The sequence below is a fragment of the Setaria italica genome, chromosome IX, assembly GCF_000263155.2.
Source record: "Setaria italica strain Yugu1 chromosome IX, Setaria_italica_v2.0, whole genome shotgun sequence".
Classification (NCBI taxonomy): domain Eukaryota; kingdom Viridiplantae; phylum Streptophyta; class Magnoliopsida; order Poales; family Poaceae; genus Setaria; species Setaria italica.
In genome coordinates this window covers 11,095,911-11,117,170 of record NC_028458.1, presented here as the reverse complement: position 1 = coordinate 11,117,170, position 21,260 = coordinate 11,095,911, and the positions used below count along the sequence as shown (strand labels likewise).

The window sequence follows — 21,260 nt, the reverse complement described above, 5'->3', positions numbered from 1 at the left end:
ATGATTCACTGGTGAAGATGGGTGAGGATCGGTTACAATAACTGGGTGAGGATCGGTTACAATAACTTAAAATAATTTTAGACAATTAAATGGTTTTAAATAATAATGTAGTCGACTTACTAGAACTGATATGTCTATTCTTATATGTCGTAATTTACTATAAATCGATTGTACATAATTTTAAAAGCATCTTGATGCTAAATAATTATGGTAACTTTCAGTTTAAATTATGGTACAACCGCATAGAGAGATGCCTAGAGGTTAAGGATGATTCGTGCAAGTTGTATATGGATCCGATGACGATGACTCTTCATCCCGATTGCCAACTAAAACTGAAGGGAAAAAATGCAGAATATTAAATTAAATATAGCACAACCCTTTCTTTTAATCTTGCCCGCCCATAATTCCGTAATGTCTCTTTTTCACTTACCACCAAATCACGGACTCTGTATCCATTCACTGTCTCTCTCAGAATTCTTCATCAGCCAGAGCCTCATAGGGAAAGTGTGGTAAACAATTTTCACCATAAGTTTGCTCTTCCCCCTATCATTATTGATGTGCAAATCTGCATGTACAAAGTTTTTTCAGTCTAGCTGAATTCTTGGTACCACGGTGATCCATTGTGCCACGTATATGAGTTGAAATCTAGCGCTATGTATGTCCAAACTGACACTACAATTTGTGCTTATGAACAACTATTTGGACTCGAATTGCACCTGTTGGATACACGCGGATCGACCTGGCACGGCCGGTTCGTACTGGGCACGTTTCCACCCCGACAGTGTGACCAGACGTGATCACGTAACACGTCTTACCAGTTTCGACGACGCGCGGCTTTAAACCCTGCCAGCAGACTACTCGCAAAGCGTACCAAACAAACTCGCCGCCGCCTCCCTCGATCGACTCGCCGCGCCGCGCCGCGCCGCGCCGCCGGCGATCGATCCAGCTCCCGGATCGCCCGCCGGCCATGGACAGCGACGAAGACTTCTACGATGTCGACGACGCCTACGACGACGAGGAGGACGAGGCGATGGAGGGGGACGACAACGACGATGAGTGGCAGCCCCAGGTGGAGGACTCCGCGCCGCCGGAGCTTCCACTGGAGTTTACGGTGAGCAATATGGCGGGCGACGGAGAGCGAACACCTAGTCCGTCGTGGTCTCGATTGATTATGGCAAGGATAAATCTTAAACTGAATCTATCGACCCCCAAGAAGACCTAGATTTCGATCGAATCTGACGTCCTTGATTTAGGTCGTTCATATTTTAGTATAAAAAATTCCCCTTCGAGGTTAATCATGCGTTATTTTTCATGCTTTGAGATATCGATAACTCCTGTCAGCTGGGCTTTGCTTGTGCTTAATCCCAACTTAATACCGAATTTTTTTTTCTTTCCTGAAAGATATAACAACGTAGTACAACTACTTGGTTTGCTTCGATCCACTTGAAAGGCTCGGCTTGGACTCTTTGATCATCTTGGTAGCTTGGATGTTGTGGAAGGAGAGGAACAATCGGGTTTTCAACAGATCAACGCTCAAACCGGTCGCTCTTGCTCAGGAGATCGCTTCTTCGACCTCGCCGAGCCGGCCTTCGTTAGAGGAGTTTTTGTTAGGCCCTTTTTCCTTTTTATCTTCCCTTTTGAGTGACCATGCTGCAGTGTTTTAAAAGCGTCGCCTATCCGTTTAGATGGACCCATCTTGCCTTGGCGATGGTCCGCTTCATCGCCTAGGCGATAAGGTATGCACAGGTTTCCAAGGTCGCATTGTCGCCTTCAAAACACTGCCCTGCTGGGTTTTTGTTATTTTTCTTTCTTTGAGGCCCTCCTCTTGTTTGTACATTACGGTACTTTCCTTCTTCTCTAAATGAAATATGTGCTAAGCATGTTCTCTAAAATAAAGTTTAAAACACAAATTGGAACTTGCATAATAGGCTATGTAATCACACTGCTACCTTTCAAAAAGTTTGCAAACGTAGCAGGAGCCTTATTTTTTGTTTGTGATATTTTTGCATTGAGCATTAACAATATTAACTATATATTAATTTAATCACTGGTAATTGAAAACAATATTCCACTAAATTTGCTGATAATTTAATTTCACCACAAGAATTTTGATCTTGGGCACAAAAGACTAACAATTTTGTTCAAAGTAATGAACTTGAGGCATCTCTCACAATACCTAAAAGAAGGCATCTCTCACAATGGATGCACATAAAATTTTCACATGCTTCAAGATTTATACTTGTAGTCTGGTGATAAAAATATATTTGAGTAGATTGTTTTACATGTTTTAATTTGGCTGGACTCTATATATGTTAAGGAAAAAAGGGGAATTCATAAAAATAAATGTCATTTAATAGAATGCTTCAAACTTGAGCCCGTGACCTGTACAACTTAACAGAATCACAATCTCGGTTGCTATTAGAACATTTATTTGTGTTGCTACCTCAGCTACTATTGCTACAATGCTACTTTGAAAAGATTACTAAACCACTTTTGGTCCTCTTGTTGCAGGCCATTAAAAAGGAGTCCCTTTCAGTGGCACAGGTAATGTGACTGCATTTTTCTTGCCAGTTAACTGCTTATTATTTCTGCTTTAGTAGTTAAAGTAAAATGTATCTCCTCCTGCATGTGTTTCATCTTTTTAGCTTCCTTTGGAGAAAAGGCAAAATGGAGGAATTTTGTAGGATTAAAATTCTAATCGGAAAATTCATATGGAGCCCTTTGGAGGCTTAAACCACTTGAATTTCTATGAAATTCCTTGGAATGGCTCGTTCCATATGAATCCTGAAGGACTTCTAGTTGTTTTCTAAAAAAATATCTTGAGCCTTATATCTGTATCCCTATTATTCCATAGGATTCGAGGTGTTAGTAAGTCATTTTAATCATGATTTTCTGTTCCTGTGTTACTAGAATCCTGTATTTCAATTCAGTGATCAGATTTTATCCACAACTGTAATATAGAGACTAGCTAATTACACTCTTCCTTGTCCACTCGATCTGTCTGCAGCAGCAAGACCTCTCCATGGTGATGGGCGTGTTCAACATAAAGCAGCACCACGCGCGTGCTCTCCTCATCCACTACCGGTGGAACACCGATCGCCTCAACGACCACCTGGATAGGAAAGGACAGGACCGTATGCTCATGGAGGCAGGCGTCGTGTTGCAGGAGAACAACAGGGTGGTTTCATCAGCTGGCTCCAAGACACCCTCACGAAAGAAGGTGACCTGCATGGTGTGTTTCGAGGACTTCTCCCCACGTGCCACCTCGGCCATGGACTGCGGGCATTTCTTCTGCAACGACTGCTGGACCGGGTACTTTGTTGCCGCCCTTGACAGCGGCAAGAAGCAGATCCGGTGCATGGAGGTGAAGTGCCCTGCCATCTGTGACGAGGATGTGGTTCTGCGCCTCCTCAGCCAAAGAGACCATGCTGCAGCCGAGCGGCTCCGCGACTTCCTCCTCCAGTCATACGTGGATGACAACAGTGCCGTGAAGTGGTGCCCCAGCGTCCCGCACTGTGGCCGCGCGATCCGTCTGGCCGCCGCTGATGCGGAGCCACTGTGCGAGGTGGAGTGCCCCTGTGGCATCAGCTTCTGCTTCCGGTGCGCTGCGACCACGCACTCGCCGTGCCCATGCGTGATGTGGGAGCGCTGGGAGGCCAAGCGCCGCAGCGAGGCGGAGAACGTCAAGTGGATGCTCGTCAACACCAAGAACTGCCCCAAGTGCTTCAAGCCCATCATCAAGGAAGAAGGCTGCAACCTAATCACCTGCAAGTGCGGCCAGTATTTCTGGTAATATAAAGCCTCCATTATTGTCATCTCCTTCTGCCGCTGAAGCTATACTAACTTTGTATTTGTCTTCCTTACGGCTTACGCACGCATGCAGCTGGCTGTGCGGTGGTGCCACCGGGGCTGCTCACACTTGGACCAGCATCGCTGGGCACAGCTGCAACCGCTTTGAGGAGAAGGAGAAGAAGGTGGTGGACAACGCCAAGCGGCAGCTGCGGCGGTACGAGCACTACTACAATCGGTTCCAGAACCACGGCGTGTCGTGCAAGGCGGAACGCGAGAAGTTAGGGCCGGCCGTCGCGGAGAGCGCGAAGAAGCTGGAGGCGCACGACAGCATCTTGATCAAGGACGCGTCATGGCTGGCCAACGCGCACCGGAGCCTGCTGCTGTGCCGCCAGGTGCTGACGCAGTCGTACGTGTTTGCCTTCTACATGTTTGACGGCGAGGAGACGCGGACTAGACCGCTGGAGCCCGGGAGCCTGACCATGGCGCAGAGGCAGAATCTGTTCGAGGACTACCAGCAGCAGGTGGAGGGCAACGTCGAGCGGCTGTCTGAGCTGCTGGGAAGGGACATGATTGAGCTGCCGGAAGAGGAGATCATGCAGGCGAGGCAGGACGCCGTCAACCTCGTCAAGGTCGTCGAGACGCACTGCAGGAAGATGTACAGCTGCATCCAGGACGAGCTGCTGCCGATGCTCGTGGAGCCCATGTCCATCGCGTCGTACCAGCCTGGCGGCCCCAGCAAGGCCAAAGAGCTGCCGGCTTGACGGCGAGCCGCCCTGTTGGCCGGCCTGGCTGCCCTACTGGTACTGGAAGCCTACCTGGGAGTTCCAGATGTGGAACACTGTATGAACAGTTGTAGACGATAATTTGTTTCATTTAGAATGTTCTCAAATGGGCAACGCTATTTCCAGTGTAATTGTGACATTTTCCCAATGCTAAACCAAACTGAGCCATCAGATAGTGGATCGAAAGGATACAGTTTCGGTGGTGGGCCCATAATTCCAATCGGAAAACACCCAACCTATTTGGCTAATTATTCAACTAGTAGTTTTATTTGAGAGCATGTGAGTAAAGCTTGAGATAGAGTAAGGAATAGAGCTTTACAACCTGTAAGAAATTCAAATGGATTTTAAGAGCATGCGAGTAAAGTGCTTGAAATATTGAACGTGAAATCTAATGATTGTTCCATAGAAATTACACATGGTTTAGGGTCTTAAAACGGTCGTTTTCTGCCGTGGCCATCTGCTAAAAAGTGCTTGAAATATTGAACATAGCATGGTCTAAAGTAAGTATTATGATATTTATGATCCCTTTATAAATTTGGAATATAAGATAATTTTGAATGCATATACATGTATGATTTTCATGTTTCCAGCAACACATTTTGAAAGTTATTGCTAACCGAAGTTCCACAAGTCGAAACCGATCTTGTCAAAACGTAACTATTGTACTAACATTTTTAAGTAGATCTAGGGGTTTGAGAAACTTTTTTCGTGCCCTCAAGTTTCATCGCACTCCTAAATTCCTCTGCACTTCTCAGAATCTCGTTTGACTGTTGTTCTTTTTTTCTGTTGTTCTATCTAGAAAGCCCCGTGCCATTTTGTCTAGAAGCCTTGGGCCAATTTTACGGCGAACATCAAGCCCGTGGTCAACCCAACTGGGCCGGAGGCCCACTATACTCCAGAAATCTGCAGTTCTCCAGGGACCTGCGGGTAAAAGGACCCGACCCCTCCTCCACCCACCGTCACAGAACCAATCGCATCGGATCGCTAGGGTTTAAGCCTCGCCGCCTCCAGAGCTCGCCGCCCGTCGCCGCGCACCGGATTCGGAGAAGAGAAGCGAATCAAGATGTTCCTAGGCCAGATTCCGCGGCGCCCGAGCAAGGAGGCGGCGTACAAGCAGCTGCGGTCGCACCTCATCGTCATGGCCTCCTGCGTCGCCGTCATCCGTGCCGCCCCCTACATCCTCCACTTCCTCACCCGCGACGGCGACGTCCAGGAGCTCAAGCTCGAGCTGTAGGGTCGCCCGTCCCCATACCGCCCCCGCCCCCCAAAGGTGAGCCCCCGGACCCTGCTGCTCTCCTCTCCAGGGTTTGGTATGTCCGGTTGCTTTGCGGGCGTTTGATCCCTCTGTTGAATGGGCGCCGACGGTCGTGATAGATGCATCTCTGCGATTTCGAATAGTTGACTTGACAATAGCGTGGTTTTGTTCTGTCTGTTCGCGTGTATGAATCGCGGTCGGTTTGTGTTCAGTTTTATAGATGTGGACTTGGTTAGATTCATCTTGGATAAATCAACTTGGCGCTTCTCATCCTAGTTTGAATTCCGAGATTTCTATAGACTTGCAAAAAGGGTGAATGGATTTCTAGTTTAAACTGATTTCTAGAAACTAGCAAAATGGGTGAGGGTTGACTAGGATGATTGCAGTTCGGATTATTAGGGTGAATAGCAGTTACCTGTCAGTTCACCAGATGGATTATCTGTCTATTAGCAACCACTAGGATCTTTGCATGCATAGTTTTTTGAGATATTCTTTTTTGTGTGTACGCTTATTATTAGAACTTTGAGAACACTAGATTGGATTGGGGAAAGAAACTAAACAAGCACCACTAAATTTAGGAATAGAAAGTAAATGTTCTTTTCTACCACAAACAGGGTTTCGAATTACATATTTTGATATTTGTGAAAAATCCTGAACCATGGTTGGTATCTTTTTCCAGTTTTCTGTTATAGGGACAGATTCTTGCCTGTTCTATTCCAGTTTTCAAAATAAAGTGCTAATTCTAAAGGCTAAATTTAGTCTGTTCTTACCCGGAATAACTGTTCATTGATTGAGAGTTTTAAAACCAAGTAGTCAAATTTAAATGTTTCTGCTTCACATTTGTTCTCCTGGGACGGACCAGTAATACTGATTACCCTAGGGATTTGTAAACATAATCACATTCACATCATGGGAATTTGCAGTTGAGGGATAGACTGTGCTGCTCCCAAAGGAGGGTTGATCTTTTGAATGAGCAAACACTTTCAATGTTGTTTATATGTTGAATTCATTTCACCTTAATGGCCGATTCTCTGTTCTCATGCTGTGTCAATGTCTCGCACATGTAGGGCGATTGATTGATGTGCACAATGGTAGTCATATTTATGATTTTGTTGTTTTTGTGTGACATTCGGAATCCTGAGCCTCAGAATTATTGATATGTGGATGGATTAGTGTTGGATAGTGTTAGCCCCTGGTTATTTGTTGCTTGTAACAGTTTCATGGACGTTATAAATTCTACATTTCAGTTTTGCAATTGGCCAACTATCACGCTTTGTCAGTGTGTCCTAACCTGAGTCATCCATATGCACATGCACTGCTATTGTTCCGTATCTGCTAATGGAAATGGTATGATGCATCCGATGTAGTTTTGATATTGCCATGCAAGTGTGGTCTATCATCTCTGCAATGGTTGTAAAGATATTTGCCGAGGGACTCATTTATAATTTACTGTTAGTGCTAGAATTGTTTTTTTTTGGGAATAGTGCTAGAATTTGTTGAACATGTCCTAATGATGCATAGCAGCATAGAGTGAAACATTCTGCTTAGTTGCCAGCTATCCTATACACTTTTGTTCAATCTTGCCTTTTCTGGTAACCAGGTCATTTGTTATAATGGTAACAACTGGAATGCGTTTTCTAGGTTTGTCTAGATCTCATTGTCGTTGATATACTTTTACCCGGATAAAATCTGTTTAAGTTGTAGAAAGGGCATATTCTTTATAAAAAGCCTGAGGCCATATCTGTTATGTTACTATATTGAAATGAATAGACCATTTATTATGATTTAGGTCTCCCAACTGGTTACATGAACAACCTGCAATTTCAACTTCCTTGTGTGCTAATCACTGGCAATATTTGTGGATAACCTTGGAGAAAATTCTTTGTGGTGACATTAATGGCTAGTTGCTAATACACAGATTTAGGAATAATAAACTGCAGGCTCGTGTTTTTACATTCTTGGTTCTGAAAAAATTGGTGCATCTGGTGAGCTTTATAATTGCAGTGTTCACGATGATTTATGATTGCCCTGTGTCCACATATACCGATTTTTGCATGATTTATAGCCTTTTTCTTGATTCAGAAATATTCTCTTTTGAAGTACGTGTCTAACTAACGTGTTTTGCTATTGCTGTTAGGTGCTACTGGAATGAGGCGGTCGTCTCTGCAAAGTTATGCCCAGCATTGAGTTTCTATGTACCACAGAAAACATGGATCCAATGACCACAGTGCTTGCTTAAACTCTTTTGTGTGTTCGTGAAAGTCAGGGACGGTACACGTAGCTGTTAGCTTTGGTGTTTTCCGAGACCTGTATTCTGTTTTGCGTGGCTGTATGATCTAGTCATATTTCACCGGGAGTTGCCATGTTGCCCCAAACTCAGCTGTTGCCATCCTACCACGTTTGTTTCGGAGCTCGAGGTCACGGGACTGGAGCTAGCGAGGCGTGGCGTGCTTAGGCCAATCGACGTCGCTTGGTCCGGCCGGATCGGCGGCGACTCGCGAACAGAGAACGTGACCGATGAAGCGCGACGGGGCGGCCTGTTCCGGTCGTCGATGGTGTCGTACCGTACGTATACGTCTCCGCCAACGGTTTTCGTCGGTCATCACGTAGACGCTCTCGTCGCGTACGAGAGTTGACCGTGCAGATTTGCTTAGTTTTCAACTGAGAATGGCTGCAATTTTGGGTGTAGTTTCAAGTAAGGTGATGTCGGCCGCGTGCAGATTCGAGAGGATGGAGTTGGGCACTGGGGCTGGTGGTTTTCCAGTTGCAATCACGTGCCTGATATGCCATCCTGCCACTCTCAATACGTCTTCTGTTGATGCGTCGTCAACCCAACTACCCAAGAACACCACTTTGCTTCTCTTGCAGCAAGAAAGTTTGGCAACGGCCAGCCCCATCAGAAAATTGCAGCAGCGGCTGCTCGTTTGATTGGAAAACCTCATCCCGCAAGGAACTGTTGATTCCAGCACGTCCACTGACCATTTGATCGGCACATGATCCAACAAGGGACCGGATGGTTCTGATGCTTACTTTTGATGAGCATGGATACATGTTGCTATCAAGACCTTCTTTTCAGTTGATGGGCTGCTGATAGATAGCTAGTTGCAACTGCCAAGGGCCAAGGCCTTCTCAAGTCCTAGAAATCTTGATCAACTCTTGCATTACCAAAATTAACTGAAATCCTGCTAAAATCGAGTCAAATTCATAATGTTCATTAGCAAGACATCGATGGATAACTTTCATGGACGATGTTGCTTGTAATACTGATCTTTTTCCTGCAGATGCCTACAATTCAGCTTGTACAGCTAGCGATGGAATTTTGGTGGAGTTGTGAAATTTCAGGAAGGTCCAGCGTGTTCCGGAACACACTTTCTCCATTAAAAATCCATGGCCACCATGGTTACTTGCTGAGAAAATGTTTGCCTTATCACCAAGTGTCCAAACTATTGATAGCAACTTGGGTGGTTCCATTCCTGCGTGGAGTCCCTTTCAACATTTCCCCTAATACACGGACCGCTGTAGCCGCCTGCTAATGATGGGAAGACAAATGAGGTCTCATTGTCACATCAAAGATATGCAGTACCTAACTATCAAATCCAGCTGGCCCAAATGGTTGGTTCTTCGGTATTCCACTTGTCGCTATTTCGTAATGTGTGTTGAAATTTTCAAGAGCACATGGAAGATCCAAATAAATTGCTCAAAGAAATTTGGACGCTAAGAGTATCCATATCCAAACCCAATTGATTCTCTCTGTGGCTGGAACCTTTGAAGTTTCAGAGTATAGTTGTATAAAAAGGGTTCCTTTGTTGTTCTCTCCACGTTAGATGATCAGAAACAAGGATTCAGTACGTCGATATGGGAAACTGCAGCAGCCTTACTCTTCCAACATGGTATTTTATCTGAACTTCTAAAAGTTGCTTTTCGTATGATTCTCTTGCACTTCTTGATACTTGTAACATTACAGGAGAAGCCAGCTACAGAATAACAGCCTGGTTTCTACTGATGAGGATGGGACTCACGATGGCATAAAGACAATTCCAATTCAGAAAGGTTGTGAATTCACCACCAACTCTGTGCTCTGTGTGTGTATCATCACATGGAACATGAATGGCAAGGTATATACTTGTAACTCGATTGCTTTCTTTTTCATGATGATTTGGCCAATCACATTGATTTGGTGTGTGTTCTGGTGGTGAAGATGTCTGTGGAAGATATAACAAAATTGGTAAGATCCAACAGAAAGTTTGATTTGCTAGTTGTTGGACTGCAAGAGGCACCAAAATGTGATGTTTCGCAAGTTCTGCAAGAAACCATGGCCGACACACACATGTAAGAAACTCCCCAGTCTTGTCTGTGCTATTGAACACACTATAGCCTTTTGCAGTATTCTGAAATTGTTTGATGCACATTAATTTTCAGTCTATTAGGTCAGAAAAGCATGCAGTCTCTTCAGATGCTTCTTTTCGGATCAAAGAGTTCGGAGAAGTACATCGGAGGTGATTCTAAATCTTTTCTTATCATATTTATCCCAAATTGCTTGATGCCAATTGCATGTTTCCTCTTTCTTCAAACTAGTTTCCTAATTCTGAATAGAGGTGAAGGTTTATAAACGTGCTTTTCTAATTTTGGACAGAGATGAAGGTGGACAAACATGCAGTTGGAGGTTTTGGGGGTATGATTGGGAGAAAGAAAGGAGCTGTGGCCATGTACATCAACTTCAGTGGGATCCGGATGGTTTTTGTGGTCTGCCATCTTGCAGGTTGGTTTTCAATTTCAGGTTTATGCTTTTGTCAATTTCACTTGTGTTTACTAAAATTCATACCAATACATTAATACAATGCTCTAAGTATCAGAGTATCAGACCAAGTGCTATACAACTTCAGACAATGAAAATATGATTGTAGAAGAGTTTTCAGGGATTCAGATGCTAAGTCTTGCAGTTTCTCATATTCTGATACTAAAATCAACACAGATTCAAATATACTATGAGTCTATGATGTAGGATGACATAGCTGTCAATTTTAATCAAGCGCCATTACGAAGTGACATGGTATTATTAAAGTGTAGCTCATGAACACAAGGTGGAGAAGAGGAACTCAGAATTCCAGCATATTTCACGCTCACTCTTCTCCAAGTACGGTAAACCGTATGCCCAATCCGCAGACATAACAGTGTGGCTCGGTGATCTCAATTATAGACTCGAAGGAATAAGCTCGATACCTGCAAGGAAGATGATTGAGGAGAATCGTCAGAGTGTAAGTGTTCGTTGGCACTAGCCAGTTTTCAGAATTCAGACCGTAGCAGTGCCTCACATTTATGTCTTGTTTCAGAAGCTAAGAGGCAAAGATCAGCTTCTTCAAGAAGCTGAAAAGGGCGAAGTGTTCAATGGATACTACGAAGGAACCCTGTCGTTTAAGCCAACATACAAGTACGATGTCGGAAGTAGCATCTACGATACAAGTCATAAGGTATCTTGAATTAACATCACTTCCAGATGCCAAGTTGCAGACTGAACCAACCGAAGCTTTTGAAAATCTTACGTGTTATGCTTGTGATCTTCACTTCTGCAGGTAAGAGTGCCTTCTTGGACAGACAGGATATTGTTCAAGGTCGACCATTCTTCAGGCTTGGATGCAGTATTAAGCTCATATGAATCCCTCGACTGTGTTAGGAGCTCCGATCACAAGCCTGTGAAAGCGCATCTTTGCCTCAGTGCGCAGCGAGGATGATTAGTTTGTCTAGTTGACATAGCAGAGGTAGCATTTATAAAGATTGACTTCTTCTCATAAGGCTGTAGAGATGTTTAATGTGATGTAAACTAAACCTGTTGATGTTATTTTCCTTTTCGTCCCTGCAAAAAAAATGTGTATACAGAAGGGTGGTGAACTGGTGATTACTGCAGTGCTATTCTCCAATCACATGGCATGTTGCCATGCTATGATGTTAATATGGGCCATCTCCTATAAATGAAATGAAATTTATTTTCAAAAAAAGAAAAGAAATGAAATTAATAAAGAAGTTAACAAACTTTTATGTGAAGTCAAGTTATTAAATGCTTTAAAATGACTTCTTTGCTTATATGTTCAAGCTTATCCTTTGTTCTAGTGCTGCTATATCTTATTAGATCAGCAGATAAATACAATAAAGTTATATGAGCGTGAAAATGTCACCATGTACTTAAGGTGCAATACGCCTTCCAGTTATGATGTACTTCCTCCATTTCAAAATGCAGGTTATTATAGTTTTTTCCTATGTTAAATTTCTCTAACTTTGGCCATATTAAATTAATTTCATTAGATCCACCATGAAATGTCGTGATAGTGCACTTATTTGATATTGTGGGTGTTAATATATTTGTATTAAACATGTTCAATATTAAAAAAGTTTGACTTAGCACAAAACAAAAAATATTTACATTTTGAAAACAGAGTAAGCAATTGGTTCCCGGAAAAAAAGAGAGTAAGCAATTGGTTTAGTGAAATAACCTGCACATGAGTTACTTATCAAATAAGTAAGAATAGTTGAGATAGGAAGCTTTGGTAGCTGCTAAAGTTTGGATAATTTCCCATTCATCTTGATGGTTATTACGACAAAACCTAAATTTTTAGAGATTCAAGAAAGGTACCAAAAGATAGGGATAGTTTGGATATATAGCTGCTAAAGTTTGGATAATTTCCCATTCATCCCTATCTTTTGGTACCTTTTGAAACAAACCGGATTCCCGCGAGGAGAATCCAACTCCCTGTATCCTCATGATAGTTCCTGTATCAGTAGATATCACATAGAGGACTTCAGCACAATATCACATCCATACATCGATAACAGTACAAGTTATTTATTACATCCCAGAATATGAGAGTACGATCTGGTACATGCCCCTTGGGCTAAATGACACGAATAAAACCAACGCAGCGGTAACTAGCTTCTGACAGCGCCTTCATCTTCACGATCATCTCCACAGGCATCCTTGAGCGTAGCACTTAACCCTCAATCGTACCATCCATCGAAGTTGTTGTCGAAGTCGGACTCGTAACCTGCAAACTCACAAGCTGTCCCCAAGGATTGGGATAGGTCCATGACACCATCCGTATGCAAGCTTTTAAGTGGCCTAATACTAAGGGTCAAGAAATAGTTAGGAATAGGCTCAGGTTTCCTAAGCAGCAGCAAGCGCAAAGATAAACTCCATAACCATCATCCCAATCTCTAATCACGTCGGGCCCACCTACCTCGACAGGGTCCTTTCACCAACATCCTATCTTAGGGTCGAGGTGGAGACTCCCTCTTTTCGCCTCTCAACAACTACAGCCGGATCCTAAAGGGAAAGGGAGCAACTTCCCCTCTTCCCGTCTGCAATTGTGGCTCACATCACACACAAGTATCACTATGGGGGAGGTACAGATATTCCAAAATAATGGAGAGTCGTGATGTCACAAGATTGTCCATGACCGAGGACGTGGCTATACGTATAGTTTTAACTCTTTCGAGCGTGTACACCTGGACCCATCTCGGAGTGAGCCCAAATGGTCCGTCGATCGATAGAACATCACCCTACCGAGCGAAGAACCTGGGAGTTACGATACCATCCTGCAACCGGGCTCGGATGCGATCCCCCGCAGTAGACTACCCCGGAACTGTGAAGCACTCCTGCCGGGGCCAATCAGGGGCAAAAGCAAATCAGGAGGCTATAGGTCCACACCTCTCCCCCCTACACTGATACTCTATCCTACGACAGGTATAGTATGGCACTTGCCAGTCTCGACCCAGGCCTAAACCCATAATTCGGCGAGTGGCATGCATGTTTAACATATTCCCGTGAAGCATGGCGACCCACTCGATTTCAGATCGAGGCGGGCTCCTAACTTCCGCAAGGCAACTCGACAACGAGGACTGCAACGGTACCCATAACAGGTATCACCACCAACTCCTATGCTCCTCAACCATGTACTCGCAACAAGTACCAAACAGGGAACGTCCGAGAACGAACCCCGAGCCCCCAACCCAAAGATTGGGTTGTGTAAAGCTCACCCCCATCAAATATCCCAAAAACACCTTCTCCTGCCAGTTTTAACCCCACTCACGCCAAGAATCCTAATCACAATATCACATAGACATGCAAGCATCGCACATAGCATATATAAGTAGTATGGTAGTAGGTCACTCAACGATTCAAGGCATAAAATAGGCTATGCAAGGTTCATCATCAATATGCGAAGAAATAAAACGCTAGCATTCTAATTAGCAATGCCTAATGGCTATTGAAATTGAATTGGCATGAACTTGAGTAGTCTTCCTCCTCATAGTGGTCCTCGAACGGCTACGGCTCCGGGTTCAGCTCCGAGTCTTCGGTAGCTCCTAATTGCGTAATTAACATAATTACCGAGGGTCTATTTGCAAATAAAAACCAAAATAGATCCATAGAAGACCCAAACAAGAACAAGGACTAGTCTACCGTGTTCTTCATGATTTTAGAAAAATTATGAATCTAGTTTCATAATTTTTGGAGTTAAGATGATTCAGTTATGAATTTTTGAAGTTGAAATCGATTTCTGGTTTTTTAAAATAATTCGCGAAAATAAGAAAATCATAGGCGTGACACGTGGCAGCACCAGAGCGTGCCACACATCTTGCTGACGTCATCAGTGTGCCCTGATGATTTTAGCGTTGACTCGGTCAACAAGCCAACGGTCAGTGGGTCCCTCGTGCTGACGTGGCATCCTGCTAGCTATAGGCTAGCTTTAGGTTAGCTACAAGGTTAATCACAAACCCTACATCATGGTCCGGAGGTAAACCCAGCAACTCCTCTAGGAATATGTCGGGGTACTCGCAAACCACAGGAACATATGCCACTATCTTCTCAGTGAGGCGGTACATAGCCGGAATATCGCGGGACTTCATGGGCTCAAACTCAACCTTTTCTCCATTAGGGTGTAGCAAGGTCACAAGATGAGGTGAACTAGAGATAACACCTTTGTGTGCGATAATCCAGTCCATGCCAAGTGTGATGTCAATACCGTTGGACTTAAGTACCGTCAAGTCTCCTAAGAACTTATGTCCCTTCATCCACATTTCTACTCCCTTACACATCAAGGTGCAGCACATATCACCTAGGGGAGAGCTTGTGACAATGGGTATAGGCCAGAGGACCATGGGGAGAGACGGTTGGGTCACGAACTTAGAAGAAACATAGGAGCCAGTTGCTCCATTATCAAACAAAATCAAAGCTTTAGTGCCACAAACTACAAACTCACCGATCACCACGTCAGGGGCATCCCGAGCTTCTTCCTTGGTAAGGTGGTTGAGTCTTCCGTGGCCAGCAGGCTGCCGAGCGGCAGTCTGAGGAGGTCTCCCCCCTGGGGCCGGTATCTTGGTGGGCGTCGGGTTGGTCTTCTTGTCGGGGCAGTTGTAGGACTTGTGGCTGGGCTTACCACAGTTGAAGCAGGTGAGCACAGTAATCGTGCCGGGCTGTGCCGGCCCATGTGCCAAAGCAGGAGCCCAGGCACGGCCCACAACCTTTTTAGGCGGGCTGTGCCGGCACGCTGGCGCGGTGGGCCATAACGGCCTCGCTGTGCTAGCCGGCACGGCTCCGTCCCCTTGTTTTCCCCACCGTGGCGCTGCTCCTTTTCCCCACCGCCGTCGTCTCCTCCTTTTCCCCACCACCACGCTCCTCCTTTTCCCCACCGCCGCTGTCTCCTCCTTTTTTCCATCACCGCGCTCCTCATTTTCCCCACCGCCGCCATCTCCTCCTTTTCCCCACCACCGCACTCCTCCTTTTCCCCACCACCGCCGCCCAGGAGCAAAGCTCGACGCCGGTGGAGGAGCGCGGGGGGCAGGTGGAGGCACGAAGGGCGCCAGCCACCACCTCCTCGACCGCGGCGACGATGAGGCGATGACGACGGCGCTAGCGTGAGACACCTAAGCAGCGGAGGGCGTGAGGAGCCAGGGGCAGGGGAGCCGGCGAGGCTACGAGGAAGCTGGAGCCCAGAGGTGAGGGGCGAGGAAGCCGAGGCGAGAGGCGAGGAAGCCGAAGGCGGCTGGGAAGGGGAAGGAGGTAAGGTTTTGGTCAATTTTATATGGCCTCTTAGCTGGGCCGAAACAGGCCTGTTAGGCCTAAACAGGCCGTGCACCCGTTGGTGGTCCACGGGCCAAATGGGCTAGGCCGTGACGAGCTAGAACGCGGGCTGAGGCAGCGGCCCAGGCCCAACCCGTGGTGTAGGCTAGGCCAACACGGGCACGATGGCCGCTGTGCCAGGCCGTGCCTAGAGTGGGCCAAAAAAGCGTGTTGTGGGCCGGCCCATGGGCCACGGGCCATATGGCCAACAATAACGGTGCACGGCCGGGCGACGCGTTCACGGGCGGCCGGCGGTGAGAGGTGGCGGCTCGACCCAAGATGGAATAGCGGTGGCTCAAGGGAACCTAAATGCTCGATCTTTGGGCTCTAGCGGTGGCTAGGCGTGCTCGCGGGCCAAGGCCGAGCCTTGGCCGTAGTGGATGGCGGCTGCGTGCGGCACCTGCAAGAAAAGCTCGGCACGAAGGCCGGCACACAGAGGCAAGGGCGACGGTGAAGCGGCGGCACGCGCGGGGGCGAAAGCGTGGGCTTGGGGTCAAGCCCCGGCCGTGGCATGGCGTGCGCCTGTGGGCGATGTCGCGCGCGCGGTGCGCGGTGACCGCGCCCGCGGCGTGCGTGCCCGGTGGTGCCAGCGGTTCCTAGCGCCCTATCTATGGCGGGGATAGGTAAAGGCATGGAGAAGGGCGGCGTGCGGCTCACCGGCGGTCAAGGAGGCGGTGATGACGGCGCGGTTGCGAGGCGGAGCAGTGACGGGTGGTGAACGGCTTAGCGAAGGTGATGGCGAAGCTCCGGGTACACGGTGCCTCCTCCTCTCCCCGGGCTCCTTCCTCTTCCTCTTCGCCCTTCTTCTTCTTCTCCGACACCCTCCGCTCTCCCCCTTCTTCTCCAAAACTGCCGGCGGACAGGGAAAACCCCAAACTTGCGGCGCGGAACTGGGAGCGGCCGGCGCGTGGATTAAGTAGGCCGCGACTAGGGTTTGCACGTGGAACGGATGGCGGTGATGCGAAGGGGTGGCGTGGCATTCATCGGCGCTGGCTAGCTCAAAAGCAGTCACGACGCGGAGTGGTAGTGGCGCGGCGACGCGGTCGCTATGATGCGCGTGCGGCGTGCGTGCGGCCGGGGGTAAGTGAAAGGGAATATTCCCCTGGAGTGGCTGACGTGCGGGCCCAGGTTGGCAACGGCAGAAGGCGCGGAGGAGTCTGGAAGGGGCCGGCGGCGTGTAGCGGACCATGGTTTGGGCCGGCTAACTTAGTGGCCTGGCGGGGAAAGGGGCGGCTTAGGCAGGCCGGCAGTTAGATGGGCCGTGCGGCTTAGGCGGGCCGGGGTGAGGTTTCGGCCCAAGTTAGTTTAGGTAGTTAGGTTAGTTTAGTTTTAATTCAAATTTGAATCTAGAATTTAAATTTGAATCCACTCAAATAAAAATTCAAATAATGATCCAATAAAATCCAAATGGCACACTAGCATTTATTCAACCTAGATTTTAAATTTTAATTCAAATTAATCTAGAAATTTTGGGAGAGGGGTAATAAAGACACTTTAATAGTTTGAAAATTCTCACACCTCCACAACAAAGATTTTGAAATTCACATTTTTGCAATTAAAAACATCTCGTAAAAATATGGGATGTTACACCTTTCTTGCTTTGAAATCTGGACCAGTTCATTCAGATAAGTTTTGTGTCTACCCAATGACCTGGAGAAAAGAAAACATACGTCTCTCTATATAAGAACCAACAAACATCACCTCAGTCATTCATGAAAGTAGTTGTATTCCTTGCCCATCACCGTATCTCACAAAATGACAAATATAGCGATTTATTCAACATGACGTGCCCATCGACAAGGAGATACTCATGGTTGGGACTTTACCGAACTTAAGATTTGTCGGTCCAAACACTTGAAGGTATTTATAGTGCAGTTTTATGCATTCATGTGGTGGTGGTGTGCGAACCGTATTTCCACTCTCTCATAGCGATTATAATGATAAATGTTGGTTACCATCATTTTTGCAGTTTATGCTCTACCTATGAGTATAAAAAGTGGACTCTTTTTAGAATACATAACTTCCGTCTGAATAAAAGGTGAAGTTTCTAAGCTTGTTCTGTTGTATTGCGTAAAGTTTGAGCTCTGAAATGCAGTTTAGTCGTAATTGACGCGGCACAATTCGAAAATAAAAATGGTGTGACGCTACGAGCGGAAAGCGAACCATTTGTGGTCGTAAACAGTTGCACCGGATATTTTCCTTACTCTAAAAAATAGAAAATGACAGGTTCTTAGTTGAACAATGTGCTTCAAAACATTATTAAGCTATTAAGCACTAGTGGTTGAGCTATAATTAAGAACAATGTGTTTAGTACTAAGTCCATACTCCATAGATGTCCCCTGCTCATCACCAATCTCTTTTGAATTTGACGTGCTGATGCATCAACTAGAGATTCATCGTCAACCTTTTTCTTTGCATATCCAACACCTCGGGATCGGACGTGAGATATTGTATTATTGCATCGTCATTGTGACCAATTTGGACTCAAAAGTATGGAAATTTAGTTTATCCCTAATTGACATGGTGCGAATTAAGTAAATTTGTGTGACGCCACGCACGAGTGGAAAGCGAGTCATTTTAGCCGAGATGCACGAAATTCATGATACGGCATTATGACTGGTCTTGCAAGAAAACGACAGGTTCCTAAAACAATAAGCTGTTAAGCAGTACTAGTGGTGGAGTTAATTAATAAGCACAATGTGTGTAGTACTAACTCCATGAGTCCATAGATGTGCCCGGGCGGCTCACCAGTGATCTCTTTTTGACGTGCTGATGCATCAACCAGATTCAACTTAAGCCTATTTCTTTTGCATGCAACACCTCGGGGGACCTGTTGTATTATTGCACCGTCAATTCAACCAGTTTGGACTCAAAACTAGCTACTTCACAGTTCACAACCATTTTTTCCAGTCCGATGAATTAAAAATGATCATATTTAATTTGCACACCTCGTGCACTCAACTATTCCTGTATGGATGTGGACCATAAGAAACATTTTCCTCTAACATATACTGCTTTTTACTTACGCAAAACACCGTATATCATGCGCCTAATTTTTTACTTGTTGAGAACCACGGGAGAGCATTCTATGCTTGTTAGGCAACAATGATTGTAGAAGACAACCACTAGGCACTAGAAGTGGTCTGTTGGCGTTGGGAACGAGGAAATAGCACCATTAACAGCTAAAGAGGGCTTACTTTTGTGTGTTCCAGAGAGCACGGGCCAACCCAGAGGCATTTCTTGTCACCTGACAACAATAGCTACCGATGCTTGCAATTTTTCTGTCCAAGAGAGTGCAAGAAATCGGTGATCTCGTAGTCTAAAGGAGGAGAGAGTGAATTAGACAACTTAAAATTTTAATCTATAATTTTCACTATTTTTTTCATCAAAGTTAAACTAGATCATGCTATTAAGATGCACAACTGATCTAGTGTGAAATGCTCATTCCAGACAAGTTTTGCAACCTAGAGCCAATCCTAACAAGATACTACACTAAGAAAGTAAAAGCACACAAGTTGCAAGTATGACATGCGAAAATGTAAGATGTGAGGATGAGGGGAAACTCTTGACACGATGATTTATCCCGTGGTATAGGTAGGCACTAAGCCACCACTAATCTATGTAGCCACCACTAGTCTACTCACACAAGAGTATTGCTTCCCGGTCATCAAATCTCTTCCAGGACACCCCTTGACTTACCACAAAGGCTTGGCCACTAAGGCTCACGCTAAGTTCCCAGGTAACCTTGATGTCGTCTTCACTAAGGAGCTTCTCCACTAAGGAAGGGGTCTCCACGTACCCCGCACACGATCATTGACGCCGCTCCACATCAAGCCGAAGGGTTGAAGACTTGCTGGCGAGCCACCAAGGCTCCAAGGCGCCGGCACACCTTGTACAGCTGTGGTTCGCTCCTAGAACCGATCACAAGGCAAGCACACCTTGCAATCTCTCTTTTCTAGGCCTATCCTAGCACTAATCACTCTTCTAAGCTTGTGCTAAGTCTTTGATTAATTATTAATGCACTTTTGGTGGCTTGGATGTGTTCTTGATGAATCTTGATCTCCAATGGACTTCTGCACACTCCAACATCATCCAACAACTCCAAATGGGCGAGCGGAGGTGAGATAAATAGCCTAAGAGTTCAAAGAGTCGTTGCTCCAACAGCTAGTTAAAGTATACCATCGGATATTACGACGGTCTGTTTTAGCATGCATCGGAATATCTGGTGCAACTAGTCGTTGGCTTCCCCGTGCCCAAGTTCTTCACGTACACATCCAAAATTCATCTGACGCTTCATTCAATGGTACTGTCGGAACATCCAGTACTGAAGAGCTTCTAGCCAAAAACTCTCTGAAACTTCGTAAAGTAAATATGCTTCGTCCGACGCTCCCCTTGACCTACCATCGGATCATCCGGTGCTATAGGATTTTCCTCGTCTTCCAAGCCTTCTCTTCAGAATTCATCCGACGCTACTAGAAAACAGGGCATCGGAACATCCAGTGGTCTTGACTTAGACGGATGCCTGTAGTTGTACCAATTCGTCCAATGGTTGCTCCGACACTTCTCAGGTGGACCATCGGAACATCCGATAGTTTCTTTTTCTCTTCAACTCGTCTAATGCAAGCACCGAAGATGCCATCATTTGGATGCTCTAGAATACCATAAAATAATTCTAGATACCATGGATATCATAACTTGGACACTTGAATACCATGATTTGAACCTTGCCATGGTTTGGTTTGGTTTGCATACTTGGGACCTAGAAAATCTACAGGCACATGCTTGACAAACCATTAATCTTAATAACTACTCCTATGTTGTTACTCAATCACTAAAATTACAAACTATGGTCTAATGGATCATGTTCGCTACAGTGAGTACACGTCTCAAAATGAAGATAAGAGATTTACCCATTCTAGCTATCATTCTCATGGGTGAAGAAGCATTGCATTGATTAATACCGTAATCAGAGAGGGGTTTGCTGCAAAAACAACCTGGCCTGCTCTGCCATTGACTCAGGCAGCGACCTCCCACCCGTCACCCAAGTCCCCATCTTCCCTCCACCTCCCCAATCACCCGCCCACCCCCGCAAGCCCAACCGCCAGGGAATTTCCTGGACGCGCAGGCAGGGCGCTCGACGCAATGCGTGCGCGAGACGCCGCCGCGCCTGCTCGCCAGCCTAAGCCCCACGTGGGCCTCCTCCTACCCCTTCCCCTCCCGCCGGCCACGCGCATGGGGGGTGTTGACGTCGCCGCGACAGCGACGCGGGCGGGCGGGCGGGCGGTGGGCGAGTGACAGTGGGAGCGGGAGAGAGAGAGATGTC

General features: G+C 46.1%; 2 protein-coding genes across 2 annotated transcripts; both read left to right on the top strand.

Annotated features, from left to right (window-relative positions):
• Nucleotides 1-967: 967 nt before the first annotated feature.
• Nucleotides 968-4,553, top strand: LOC101786599 (probable E3 ubiquitin-protein ligase ARI2). Its single transcript, XM_004986310.1, has 4 exons — nucleotides 968-1,111; nucleotides 2,512-2,544; nucleotides 3,008-3,789; nucleotides 3,884-4,553. The coding sequence occupies exons 1-4, from the start codon at nucleotides 968-970 to the stop codon at nucleotides 4,551-4,553; spliced, it is 1,629 nt and encodes a 542-aa protein (XP_004986367.1).
• Nucleotides 4,554-9,443: 4,890 nt separating this feature from the next.
• On the top strand, nucleotides 9,444-11,778 carry LOC101777015 (type IV inositol polyphosphate 5-phosphatase 11). Its single transcript, XM_004982338.4, has 8 exons — nucleotides 9,444-9,719; nucleotides 9,794-9,944; nucleotides 10,028-10,158; nucleotides 10,249-10,325; nucleotides 10,463-10,588; nucleotides 10,897-11,084; nucleotides 11,160-11,297; nucleotides 11,400-11,778. The coding sequence occupies exons 1-8, from the start codon at nucleotides 9,685-9,687 to the stop codon at nucleotides 11,556-11,558; spliced, it is 1,005 nt and encodes a 334-aa protein (XP_004982395.1). The 5' UTR covers nucleotides 9,444-9,684; the 3' UTR covers nucleotides 11,559-11,778.
• The last annotated feature ends 9,482 nt before the right edge of the window (nucleotides 11,779-21,260 follow it).

Excerpts from the sequence above, each read along its gene's own strand:
- LOC101786599 (XM_004986310.1), top strand. The coding sequence starts at position 968 with ATGGACAGCGACGAAGACTTCTACGATGTCGACGACGCCTACGACGAC. Across the intron at positions 1,112-2,511 it reads AGCTTCCACTGGAGTTTACG|GCCATTAAAAAGGAGTCCCT; the intron begins GTGAGCAATATG and ends CTCTTGTTGCAG. Across the intron at positions 3,790-3,883 it reads AAGTGCGGCCAGTATTTCTG|CTGGCTGTGCGGTGGTGCCA; the intron begins GTAATATAAAGC and ends GCACGCATGCAG.
- LOC101777015 (XM_004982338.4), top strand. The coding sequence starts at position 9,685 with ATGGGAAACTGCAGCAGCCTTACTCTTCCAACATG. Across the intron at positions 9,945-10,027 it reads CATGGAACATGAATGGCAAG|ATGTCTGTGGAAGATATAAC; the intron begins GTATATACTTGT and ends CTGGTGGTGAAG. Across the intron at positions 11,085-11,159 it reads TTGAGGAGAATCGTCAGAGT|AAGCTAAGAGGCAAAGATCA; the intron begins GTAAGTGTTCGT and ends GTCTTGTTTCAG.